Raw genomic sequence first — 13,566 nt, 5'->3', positions numbered from 1 at the left:
AAAGGTATATAACATCGGATATCCATACTTTTACCAAAACACACACCTACTCCATATCCGAAAACCTACTTTAGTAATTATAAACATCCAGATTGAAATCTAAGTCATCATGTAGTCCACAATATGTGTTTGCTTGCTACACAGTAAATTAATCGAATCGGAGTTTTATCAAGTTTATGTTTCTAGTTTCCAACGCAACATGGATCAACTAGTCGTAAGCAACTTAAGGTACTGTTAAGCATATTCTTAATTTTTCAGAACTGGTTAATAGATTAATAATTATTATAAATATAGATTCTAATGTTGAATCGTGACTCATCAGTCATAATATCATTAGTAGTTTTAATTTGTCGAACAACAAGTATAATTCTCGTGTTGTTTGGTAGGCTTTTCCAGTACGTTCGTAAGTTATGATATACTAACTACTATACATAAAACATTTAAATACGGAAATGTGTAAAACTAATGCGTGTTTGCAACACATGGCATGAAAACAAGGAGGAATGTAAAAAGAGCAAGAACGCCTACTTCAAGCAACAACAACCTACTCAATTTTAATTATATATATTACATAATCTCACTAGAAAAACTAAAGCAACAAAAAAGGAGGTGGAAAGGAAAAAAGAAAATGATTACCGAAAAAATGTTTCAGAAAATAAAAGGAAGCACTTATGCAACTTAAGCTTGTGATGACGTTAAATAACGCAAGAACTATACATTCAGAATTTCAGATTATGAGTTTATGAGATGGAAATTTCAAAAACTTATTTTAACTTTGATTTGATCTATCATTCATAAAGCAACATTTTATTTAAATTTGTCTCAACCACAGAAATATATTTATCAATAAAAATTTAAAACATATCTATTAATTATGCGTGAGAAAAGCAAAATAGACCTCTTTCGTTGCTTCAAGATATAAACTCAAGATAGCAAGAGTAAGACATAAGGAACTTGTATTCTCTTCTTTTTTTTCTTTTTTTTTTTTTTTTTTTTTTTTTTTTTTTTCGGAAAACCAAATGTAGATGCTTTTGGATTATAAATTTCTGATAATGAATCAACTTTATATGGTCCAATTCTGGTTCACTTTACTTCAATCGTTAATTGTTTTAAAGATTTTATGTGTAGCTTGTTAACTTTAAATGTTAAAATTGAACTTTTAATTATTTGCAAACGATTTGCTTACATTACACACTAGTCATCGATGGTACTCAAACCCCGTGTCAATACTTTTAGTCATACAATCTTTTAATTTTATTTATTTAGCCGCAGAATAAGACACCCAGCCAATGATATCCCCCAAACAATCATCTCCAATGATTAAAAAAATCAATATTAATGAAATAGTATTTTCACGGTGTCAATATGTACATCGTTTCAATATGTCTAACTAAATTAATACACAAATTAAATAATGTTATCTCTACAGAAGTATTCTTGAAATCTTGTTCATATTTTTTTCAAATAATTCTTTTTAAAGATAGGCTAGATATTTCTGGTAAAAAAAGTGGACTGTGCACTCCCAAAAAGCAAAACAAGTAGATCAAATGAACATGAAGAGGGAGTTCATCGTATAATCACATTTTGATATGAGAGTTTAGCGAGCCTAGTTTATTTGGATAGCTACGGTGATCAATTTCGATCTTCATCTTAATTTCAGATTTCTTTTTTTTTTCTAGGTCCAAACCAAACATTGAAGTATCGATACCTCATTTTCATAGGAGAATTTCTACTCTTTTATGGGTTTGATTTGTTTTTTCTTACAACTTTCATGGTTCTTTTTTTTCAAAACAAATCTTCCAACGGGTGAATATAATTTACAGGACTGTCAGTGATTATATAATAGTCACAAAGATATTATTGTTTTAAAACATATTTGTTTCTCACTTTTTGTTGTTGCTGCTTATTGTGTTTTTGTCTCACTTGCCATTGTCCATGAATCGCGTGGTTCCTTTAGCTCATGCACGTTTTATGGGTTTCTTTCTTTCTTCTACTACTACTAAACATACTAATTTTACAGAATCACAATTTGTCGGCTGATTTGATATTGGTTTGGTGTCATTATATTTGTCGGCATGTGATACAAAAGATGTTTGGGAAAAAAACTGAGTGACGTAGTTCTTATGTGGTGATAAAATGTGTGAACAAAGCTGGCTGGCCCCGGAGTGTTTAGCGGCTTCAAGTTGTTAACCGACACTACACTTCAATTCACAAGATCAGCATAAGATCAAAATTTGTTTATCAGTGCGAAAACGTGTTTACTACTGAATTCTGTTTCTCACGTACACTTGTATTTCTTTATTTATTAATATTAAGTTCCAATTAGTAAAACTTTGAAATCTTGGAATAAAATTGATGAGTAACTTGCGGAATCTAAAGATTTTGTGAATCCTAATCATACACGTAATCTTATTTCTTAATTGCATGTATTGATCCGTATGTCTATTATATCCTGGATTTGTACCATATAGTGTCCTTCCTATGCTTGCATTATGTTTAATTTTTTTTTCATTTTATTTGACTCTGTTTTAATTAGATTTTGATGATGAAATGGGTACGGTTGTTAACATAAATGTATTTAATTAAACTTCATGTGTATGATTGATGAATTAATCATACACAAATAAAAATTACCAACGCGCAGGAAGCCATAAAACAGGTTTTGTGCAGCTTTGGGGACCGAACTGTAAATCTGTAACTATAGTCTTTAAACATAAACATACAGCTGAATATTAGCTGTTGAAACATTTATGCTATTAATCACATTTAGACTTTTAGACTTTATGCATACATTAATACACTAAACATACTTTTACAAATACTATTTGCCGACAAACCAAAAAAAAAAAATATAAATAATACGTAGAGACAATGGTGAAACACGTGCTATTATAAAATTTATAAATAACGACAGGAAACGATCAGTTGTCCTATCATTTTCTAATTCTTGTTGATATGATAAGAGGAGCTAACAAAATTGGGGCCTAAATTGAGTTTGTCCAGTAAATGCTATGGATGGTTCCCCCATGTATTCATTATTGAGCACTTACAAGCTGATAACAGACTTTGGCAGTTAACTACAAAGACAAAGACGAGAGGAGAGACACATCGATATCAGTTGGAATTTTATCAAAAAAAGGTTCGAACATTTTCCACAAGCAAACATACACCTTTATTTGATTCAGACAAGACAAGAGTCCTAAGGGTAATGTCCTTATTTGAGATGACTGGGGGTATCATCACGGGACTTAAAAATGAAGTATTGTCTCAGAGACGAAAGCTTTCAAGTCAAGTAATGTTTCATCCAGGAGTTGAAGCGAGACCAAGCAAGCTCCACAGCGGCTTCGTCTTCATCAGAAAGTCCCATGCTTTTCCTTCTGCTCACTCCTTCTGGACTCCTGTTTAAGAACGCGTGCCCGTTCCCTGGATAGATGTGAACCTCGTTTGCTACTCCCGAAGCCTTGAGCTTCTCTTCGAGATTCTTCGCTGCCTGCAATGGTTGTAATAATCCTTGGATTCATAATTGGATCTCTCAGGTAACTTACAGGCTATTGGAAATATAATGTAGTGATATGAGTATACATACCGTGACATCAGAGAAACCGGCAAAATTGTCAAGCTCTCCAAAATGGGCCTGAATAGGTGCCTTGGCTTTTGCTGGATCTGCAAGCTCCGAGGAAGGGGTTCCATAGAATCCAACAACAGCATCCACCTCTGGTACCAAAACAGAGCTAGCTATAGCTAGTGCACCTCCCATACACATTCCAGTCACACCAACCTGCCACCCCAATTATAAATTATCTGCCTTTTAATAGAATCTGAAAGCAATTAGTTCAAGTTTTGGCAACCTTTTTTGAGCCATTAGCTTTAAGCCAATTAACAGAAGCGCGTATATCCTTAATGGCACCTGGCCAGTCAAGACCATCCATTAGATGCTGCGCCTCAGCAGTATCCAGACCAACCTTTCCTCGATACAAGCTACAAACAATAAGAAACACTTTGTAAGAAGATACTCAAAAAAAGATCCATACTTTTTAACAAAACTGAACCTCGAGGCAACTCACTCGGGTATAAGGGCTTTGAAACCAGGCTCAAGTTTAGAGATTTTAATAGCGTGGTTCTTGATCTCAAAGTCAACACCCCACCATTCTTGAATCACCACAATCCCAGGTGCATCATCTTTACCAACCACATAGGCATCAAACGTCTGACCAAACATATCATCACAGTGTGTATATAAGTTTTTCATTCAGTAAAATCAAGCCTTATAGAAGAATCAAATATACAAAACAAATAGCCAAATACTAAAATTAACCACACTAGTCCCTCTTAAAATTAATCAAGTTCTACAACTAAATCTGATAAAGACTAAAAACTATCAACACCTCTTACTCTCATTCCCAGTTTCTGTACCATCAAAATGAGAAATCTGAAATTTTTTCTATACGATTCAGGGTACTACTATGTATAAAAAGATCGAAGCTTTACGGTGTCATCTCTTTGGATCTGGATTTTCTTGAAAGCAGAATCGGCCATTGATCGGACTGGTAAACGAGAAAACGAAGGAATCGAGGATCTAGAAAGCGAATAAGCCTTTCCGATTGAAGAGGAGAAGAATCTAGAAGATGAAGATGACACTGCTACTAACATTGCGAAGAAACGAAACTACTACTCAGAGAGAGAGTCAACCCAAACCGACATAAACGACATCGTACTGTTAGCGTAGGAATTTGGGCTCAGTTTGATTTTGTATTATGGGCTTAAAAGGCCCAATTTATTAGAAGTGATTGTTTTTGTATTTACTGATACACTAAAATATAAAAAAATATCCTAAAATAACACTAAAACAAGTTTTATGAACAAATATAACACATATTCAATAAATTTCTAAAAATAGTAATATTTAACATATTAAAATATTTATAATTAATTTTTAGAATTTTGTTTTTTAGGTTTGGGTTCTCAGTTTCACATTTAAAATATAATTTTGAAGAGCAGGATTTAGTATTTTGAATTTAGAATATAATTTTTAAAGATTAATTGATAGTATTTTTTAAATTTTAGAAATATTATTCTAAATTTAGAAAAAAAATACTTATTTTGGTACTACTTTTGAAAATCTTCCACAAAAATAAATGTTTTGTCAAAAAAGAATATATAAATGTAAGACGATAATACCACGTAAATAGTAGCCGTACATTTCTGATTCTGGACTATATTAGGGTGAGTGGTGGGGTAAGTCGTAGCTCAAAAAAACAAACCAAAACGGCTACACTGCATTGCTACATACTACGGTTTTGTCTCTTTTCTCCCAATAATTAAGCTTATATTTATATAAACATTTATTTAATTACATATAAGACGTACGTTACTTATATCTTTGTGTGTTTTTTTTGTAACAATGACACATGACGAACTTGATTTTTGTTTTTGTGAGATTCGTGGTTTCTCGATTTGATGATAACGACTCAACGATTTTGTCCTGTTTTTATTTGGGGTCTTAAAACCAACTGTGTTATATGAACGTTAATTCCTTTATTATTATTATTTTTTAATTAATTAAAGAGATAAAAAGACTTATGAAGTAGATATCTAGATAATAAATAAGTAAAAATGCCTCTTCATCTCTCTTTCTCTAGCAAAACCCTAGATTTACAGTGCTGCCGCCTGCTTCTGTTTGCCTCTTCGCCGCCTTAGGCTTTCACCGGCAGTGTAAGAGGACTCTGCTTTCTGCTTTCTTCTTTGCTTTGTCGTTCCGTCATAGTAGTAGGTAACCCGCTCTCTTCCTCTCCGGCGTGCTAAGGAGCAGTCAAACTCTAGCATCGTGATGGTGTGGCGGATGACGAGATCTCGGCTCGCCTTCCTCTCCGGTGACTGGTGGTGGTTCGTAGCTGCTCCGGGCATCCTTCCTTGCAGTTTCGGGGAATCGGATCTGAGTTTTGGATCGCGACCTTCCTCCGTTTTCCTCTACCCTTCCGCCGGAGATGCTAGTTGTTCAGAGGTTCATGGTCGAGTTGGGTCTTAGCGTCTTCGGTTGTTGGGGAGATTTCAGGGTGTGTCGGTGGCCGAGATTTGCGGACACCGACAAAGTCGACGTTTTCTTGAGAGCTTCCTCAACTTCTGGTGTCATTCCGGCTAAGAAGCGAGACAACAAAGCAGTTGCGATGTGGCCAATCCGGATATGCACCGTGAGGTGATGATATGCTAATTTGTGCTTCAATCCCTTATCTTGAATCGTTTAGCATTCTGGTTTTTGTATGATTAGTTTGGAAAAGCTTTAGCACTTGCTGGTTGTGTTTCGTGAAGTGATCATGGATGAGCTATTGAGGAGCAGCTTGTAGCTGAGCTTGAACCTGAAGAACTTGTAGCTGAGCTTGAACCCGAGGAGCTTGTAACGGAGGAACCATTGCTTGTACCTATAGGACCTATGACTAGAGAAAAAGCTAAGCAGCTAAGGAATGCACTAATGGGGCTTATTCAAGAGATTATTGCCAAATAGAGCATGGAAAATCTATTGGAGATGATACCTATCAAGTCATGCCCACTTTGAGCCTAATTTAAGTCCAAGAAAGCCCAAAATAATCACTTTATTTTGTGGTCAAAGAGAGATGACGAAAATGGAGTTCAACTCACCTTGGGAAGGACACCTTGGGAAGGGAAACATGCACCAAGAGTTGGGTCTCCATTCAACTATCTATATTTATTTTCTTTTGGTTTCAAGAACAATTAATACTTGGCCTTGTTACCAAGTTTCTTATCCCTATATAAACATATGTAATATCATTTGAGAATAATCAATCAATTTCCTTTCCATTTTATGAGTTTATCTCTTTGTTCTTTGTCTAGAACACTTCTTTGTTTCTTGGTGTGTAATATCCAAGTAACAACCTCTTTTTGCTCGACTAGTGTGTCATATCTAGCAGCGATTGGAGTTTGGAATATCAGCAGCCTTCCGCAATTGTTGTGCGACCCCTCAATCCATCAAATCTCCCTTGTTGCACCTTGCATCTTGGCGAGTTTCTATCATTTCTAATCTGGCTGAGTGATCCTCGAATTTGGGTGTATCAAGTGGTATCAAAGCCACTCAACCGGTATCCTCGAATTTGGGTGTATCAAGAGATCGGCCAGGAAATTCTGTCGCTGGGCTATCTAACTTGCAAATGAGGGCATTGAATGACACTATTACTAACCTTATGAATACAAGTCTAGAAGAACTACACCAGAGGCTCGACGAGATTCAGAATAACCAACAAACCCGTTCTAAACCCGCAGCCAGGAGAGAACGTTTAAGGAGGACTTATCGGCCCGAGGAGGAAAATGAAGAAGAGGAGTTTCATGAAGAAGATGATCGATCCATCAACCGACCTAGACGAAGTCATAGAAATCGTGATCAAGGTGATGTTAATCCTTTTGGTACAAGAAATGACAATTTAGGTGGTTTAAAACTTAAAATTCCAACCTTTGAAGGTAAAAACGATCCGGATGTTTACCTAGAATAGGAAAGAAAAATGGAGTTAATGTTCGATTGTCAAAAAATTTCTGAACTCAAGAAGGTTAGGTTAGCAGCAACTGAGTTTATAGGCTATGCTATTAACTGGTATGATCAAGTTGTGACTCACAGGAGAAGGACAGGTGGAAGACCAATAGCTTAATGGGATGAGCTCACTACCTTAATGAGGATCCGGTTTGTGCCGGCTCATTACCACAGAGATCTCCACCAAAAACTCAGACACTTGCTTCAAGGAACCAAATCGTGGAGGACTATTTTCAGGTAATGGAAAGCTTAATGATCAAGGCGGATGTAGTTGAAACCTTAGAAGCTACCATGGCCAGATTCTTTGCAGGCCTCAACCGGGACATTCAGGACAAAATGGAGCTTCAAGAATATGAAAGCTTGAAGGAAATGTTGCACAAGGCGATTCTAATTGAACAACAAACCAAGAGGAGTGGTTTCTCTAAACCTTCATTTGCTCCAAAACCAAGTTATCAAGATAAAGGTAAGTCTCCAATCCCATCAAATTCAGTTTTTAAGACTAAGGCACCTGCTAGTCTTGATAAAAGAAAGGCAGTCGAGACCAACAATCGGACAAGGGATATTCGGTGTTTCAAATTTCAAGGACTTGGACATTATGCCAACAAATGTCCGAATCAAAAGGTAATGATCCTCCTAGACAACAGTGAAGTGGAGTCGGAGGACGATAAAGAAAAAGAGGAAGATCTCGGTCCAATCTTTTGATGAAGATAAAGAACAATTTGAATATCCAACTCAAGGGACACTTTTGGTCACTAAGAGATCATTGAGCGTTCAGCCTAAGTTTAATGACCGAGAGCAAAGGGAGAATCTCTTTCACTCTAGATGTTTAGTTCAAAATAAAGTTTGTTCTTTAATCATTAATGGTGGAAGTTGTACTAATGTTGCTAGTGATACTCTTGTTAGGAAGCTTGGACTTGAGACCAGACCTCATCCACGACCGTTTAAACTGGAATGGTTGAATGAAATGGGCGAACAATATGTAAAGGAACAAGTCACAGTTCCTCTTACCATCGGCCGATATGAAGATGAGATCCTGTGCAATGTCTTTCTCATGGATGCAAGCCATATCCTTGTAGGACGACCTTGGCAGTTTGACATGAGGGCGATACATGATGGCTACACCAACCGACATTCCTTTGAGCATAAAGGAAAGAAGATCACTTTGGTTCCTTTAACTCCGTTGGAGGTCCATCAAGACCAGATCCAGTTGAAGAATAGCCGAGACAAAGAAATTAAACCAGCAAAACCTGAGGTATCTCCTAAGAACTCCAACTTCTTTGTCAAAGAAAGTCAAGTAAGGAAATCTTTGTACTCTCAACAACCATTGTTTTTGCTTGTGTATAAAGAAACACTAATAGCATTTTCTGACCTTGCACCGGAGCTCCCGAGTGATTTGATAGATGTTTTGCAGGAATTCTCAAATATCTTCCAAAAGAGAACCCTAACGGTTTGCCGCCAATAAGAGGTATAGAACACCAAATTGATTTCGTCTCAAGTGCATCACTTCCAAACCGACCAGCTTACATGACTAATCCCGTGGAGACATTGGAGATTCAAAGGCAAGTTAATGAACTCATGGAGAATGGACATATCAAAGAGAGCGTGAGCCTATGTGCATTTCTAGTCCTACTTGTGCCCAAAAAGGATGAAAGTTGGCGCATGTTTTTTGATTGTAGAGCCATCAACAACATCACGATAGAGTATCGACATCTTATTCCTACTCAGCCTTGGCATGATATTTCTATGGGTTTTGTGCTTGGTTTGCCTAGAACTAGGAATGGTAAAGATTCAGTTTTTTGTGGTCATTGATCGATTTTCAAAAATGGCGCATTTCATACTTTGTCACAAAACTGATAATGCTTTGCATGTTGCTGAGTTGTTCTTCAAGGAATTTGTTCATTTGCATGGAGTGCCTAAGTCAATTGTTTCTAATAGGGATACAAAGTTTTTGAGTTACTTCTGGAAAACGCATTGGTCTAAACTAGGAACTAAGTTTTCTCCGTTCCAAATCGTTTATGGCTTTAATCCTTTATGTTTATTGGATCTAACCCCTCTACCTTTGAGTGAAAGAGCTAGTTTGGATGGAAAAAAGAAAGCTGACCTTGCCAAACAGATCCATGAGAAAGCAAGAATAAACATAGAGGAAAATACCAACCAATATGCAAAACAAGCTAACAAAGGAAGGCGCAAGATGGTATTTAAACCCGGAGACCAAGTGTGGGTTCACTTGAAGAAAGAACAGTTTCCAACTGAAAGGAAGTCAAAACTCATATCTAAAATTGATGGACCCTTTGAGATCAAAAGAAAGATCAATGAAAATGCCTACCAACTTTATCTTCAAGGTAAGTACAATGTGAGTTCAAGCTTTAATGTTTCTAATTTAGTTCCTTTTGTGGTAGATGATCCAGATTTGAGGTCAAATCCTTTTCAAGAGGAGGGGGATGATGTGATCATTGATGGAGCTAATGAGGAGCAGCTTGTAGCTGAGGTTGAACCTGAAGAACTTGTAGCTGAGCTTGAACCCGAGGAGCTTGTAACGGAGGAACCATTGCTTGTACCTATAGGACCTATGACTAGAGAAAAAGCTAAACAACTAAGGAATGCACTAAATGGGCTTATTCAAGAGATTATGGCCAAAAAGAGCATGGAAAATCTATTGGAGATGATACCTATCAAGTCCAGCCCACTTTGAGCCTAATTTAAGTCCAAAAAAGCCCAAAATAATCACTTTATTTTGTGGTCAAAGAGGGATGACGAAAATGGAGTTCAACTCACCTTGGGAAAGACACCTTGGGAAGGGAAACATGCACCAAGAGTTGGGTCTCCATTCAACTATCTATATTTATTTTCTTTTAATTTCAAGAACAATTAATACTTGGCCTTGTTACCAAGTTTCTTATCCCTATATAAACATATATAATCTCATTTGAGAATAATCAATCAATTTCTTTTTTATTTTATGAATTTATCTCTTTGTTCTTTGTCTAGAACACTTCTTTGTTTCTTGGTGTGTAATATCCAAGTAACAGCCTCTTCTTGCTGGACTAGTGTGTCATATCTAGCATCGATTGGAGTTGAGAATATCAGCATCCTTCCGCAACTGATGTACGACCCCTCAATCCATCAAATCTCCTTTGTTGCACTTTGCACCTTGGCGAGTTTCTACCCTTTCTAATCCGGCTGAGTGATCCTCGAATTTGGGCGTATCATTTCGTGTCTCTTGGTCAAGTCAGTCGGATGTATTGTCCGTTTTTAGGTTTCGGACCATAACATTGAAAGCCGAGAATTCCAAGCTTTTCTGATGATGCGCCTCTGGGTGTTGATTCTATTGGGACAAGTTCTACACGCTGATCATGAGGTTCTCATAGCTTGGATTTACTTTGCTCTTCAGTATTAGTTTTGGCCTTCTCTGTGTTAGTATTTTTTTTTTATCATTAGGTCAATTTAGGTGGTTTAAGAGATGATTTCACTCCGAGTCGTGGTATTTTATTTATCTCATTGTGGTTAAAAAATGCATTGGTTCTCGATTAGGTAGCGTTGGATTCGCCTAGTGTTCCAGGGTTGTACTTGATCAACCATTGCATTTGGTCCAAGTCTATAGAGGTGAATGTAATGTGTCTTTGATTTGGTTGTAACATTTTGGTTAATGAAAAGTTGATGTTGAGCCAAAAAAAAAGGATAATAAGTGTAAAAAAAAAGGTGATGTAGAAAAAAAAAAATCAATCAGACAAGGGAAATTATAACTCAATTTTTTTTTATAATTCATTCAGTAGCTATTCTAACCATGTAAAGATGATATAGTGTGTATTTTATATAATATTTACAATATTAGCCCCCTCTTATTACTCTCTACCACCACTCTTTACCACTACCTGCAGCCTCACCGTCGGCCATCACCTCCGGCGATCACCGTCAGCCACCACCTCCGGCGATCACCGTCGGCTACCACCTCCGGCATCACCGTCGGCTACCACCTCCGGCATCACCGTCGGCCATCACCTCCGGCCACCATTACCGGAAAAAATCTCCACCCACCATCGTCGGAAACAACCTCCGGCCACCACCGCCGGGAACCACCTCCGGCCACCACTGCCAGAAAACACCTCCGACCACATCCGCCGGAAACCACCTCCGGCCACCACCTCCGGCCACAACCGCCGGCCACAACCGCCGGAAACCACCTCCAGCCACCACCTCCGGCCACCTCCAGCGGCCACCCTCCACTACCTCCTCCTCCAAATCATCAACACCCTTCCCCATTGGTCATTTTTCCTAACCCTTATGTCATATACTTAATTTATTAAATTAATGTGCTATATTCTTAAATGTATTTTCAGTTTTGGTTATTACACTAATTCACCCATCAGACAATTACGTAATATCAACCAAGAGATGTCATAGGTATTAAGTTAATACGTACTATACATAATATATATATATATATAATATATATATATATATATATATATTTTTTTTTTGACAACAAGAGAAACAGATTAGCTCAAAAGAGCCAATGGGAAGATATATTGTTTACATAGGTGGTTGTATGCGAAACTTGACGAACACGTCGTGCCAGATTGTCAGCTTTACCATTCTGAGCGCGGGGGACTAAAACTAATGAGAAAGAACGGAAATCCTCCCTATCAACTTGTATCTCCTCTAAGTAAGACTTGAAGGCTGGCCACTCGGAAGGCGAAGACACCATCTTCACCAGGTCAGAGCAGTCGGTAAGACAGACAACGTCTTGATTATCTGCACCAATCATACATCGCCAAAATAAGCGCTTCCATCTCTGCATGAAGAGGCGTGAGACTACGATGGAGATTGGCGCCCCCATATTGGGAGCTTCCTCCCCAGAGGAGGTGCTGTACCAGCCACGACCAGCATATTTGTCTGTGGCTTTCCAAGACCCATCTACAAAACAAAGGTAACTTGTAGCAGGCCGAGCGACCCATCCACTGAACGACATATCGACCGTTTCATCCAGCTGGGCACGGAACCAAGCGTGAGATTCCACTTCTGCTATTCGCAAAATTGCCAGAGGATTTGAATCCAGATTGGTAAAAACTTTATTATTTCGATCTTTCCAGATATACCACAATATCTAGGGATAAACATCCGGAGTAGGGGAGTGCTGAACCCGCCAAAATAAGAAATTCATATTTGCATTAATAGAAGCAAAGGGGAAACCATCCGACACTGTTTGGAAAGATGACAATGCCCAAACTTGCCTTGTCGGGGGACATTCAAAGAGAACATGATTAATTGTCTCAACCGGAAAGCCACAGAAGGCGCACGTTGTATCACAACCCAAACCTTGTTTATGAAGATTCGAAGTGACTGCGACACACCCTGTGATGACTTGCCAAAGGAAATACCTTATTTTTAGGAAGACACCGGAGTTTCCAAACAAAAGCCTGAAAGGTGTAATGTCTTGACCACAAATAGTCCTTACCGTTTTTGCTTGCTGTAAGATAAGATATCCCGATTTTACCGTATAAGTACCAGATTTGGTAAAATGCCATCCTAGCATGTCCGAAGAATGCAGAATACCTAAAGGAATGACAGAATGATGGCAACATCTTCCGGCTCAAAAGTGGCCGAAAGCAAGGCCAACTGTGGAGAAAAGATCCCACATCTGGTAGATGAGAAGGGACTTGAGTAATATATAAAGGGTTAGGACCTCTCCACTCATTGCCAATTGGTTTTGAGTTGGAAGCCCACAATAAAGCCCAAATCTAACATGGTATCAGAGCCTACACACGCTGGCCCGTTAATTAGTCCGGTCCGGATAGAGGCCCGATCACCCCATTAATTGATGGCCCAAAGGAAGGCCCAATTCCATCGAGATGGCTAAAAAAAGAGAGCATTATCTCGAGGAGGCGTGATGGATTCTGTCGAGATTAATGGCTAGAAGAGTCATCATCTCGAAGGGGCGTGTGGAGAAAAGACTCCACATCTGGTAGATGAAAATGGACTTGAGTAATATATAAATAGTTATGACCTCTCTACTTATTGCCAATTGGTTTTAA

The 13,566-nt window shown here is 37.9% G+C and overlaps 2 protein-coding genes and 1 pseudogene across 2 annotated transcripts; 1 reads left to right on the top strand and 2 right to left on the bottom strand.

Annotated features, from left to right (window-relative positions):
- Positions 1 to 3,102: 3,102 nt before the first annotated feature.
- On the bottom strand, positions 3,103 to 4,738 carry LOC104700206 (uncharacterized). Its single transcript, XM_087456728.1, has 5 exons — positions 4,489 to 4,738; positions 4,065 to 4,207; positions 3,849 to 3,978; positions 3,587 to 3,778; positions 3,103 to 3,490 (listed from the first exon to the last, which is right to left on the bottom strand). Exons 1-5 carry the CDS (start codon positions 4,648 to 4,650, stop codon positions 3,284 to 3,286), a joined length of 834 nt encoding a protein of 277 aa, XP_087312854.1. The 5' UTR covers positions 4,651 to 4,738; the 3' UTR covers positions 3,103 to 3,283.
- Positions 4,739 to 7,870: 3,132 nt separating this feature from the next.
- Positions 7,871 to 8,996, top strand: LOC147940800 (uncharacterized; annotated as a pseudogene).
- A 3,039-nt stretch (positions 8,997 to 12,035) lies between these two features.
- LOC147940799 (uncharacterized) lies at positions 12,036 to 13,067 on the bottom strand. Its single transcript, XM_087458276.1, has 2 exons — positions 12,725 to 13,067; positions 12,036 to 12,616 (listed from the first exon to the last, which is right to left on the bottom strand). The coding sequence occupies exons 1-2, from the start codon at positions 13,065 to 13,067 to the stop codon at positions 12,036 to 12,038; spliced, it is 924 nt and encodes a 307-aa protein (XP_087314402.1).
- Positions 13,068 to 13,566: the final 499 nt, after the last annotated feature.

Source organism: Camelina sativa, chromosome 7 (genome assembly GCF_030686135.1).
Source record: "Camelina sativa cultivar CO46 ecotype springtype chromosome 7, ASM3068613v1".
Taxonomy (NCBI): Eukaryota; Viridiplantae; Streptophyta; class Magnoliopsida; order Brassicales; family Brassicaceae; genus Camelina; species Camelina sativa.
Note: the sequence above shows the minus strand (reverse complement) of the source record. Positions and strands in the feature narration are given on the sequence as shown.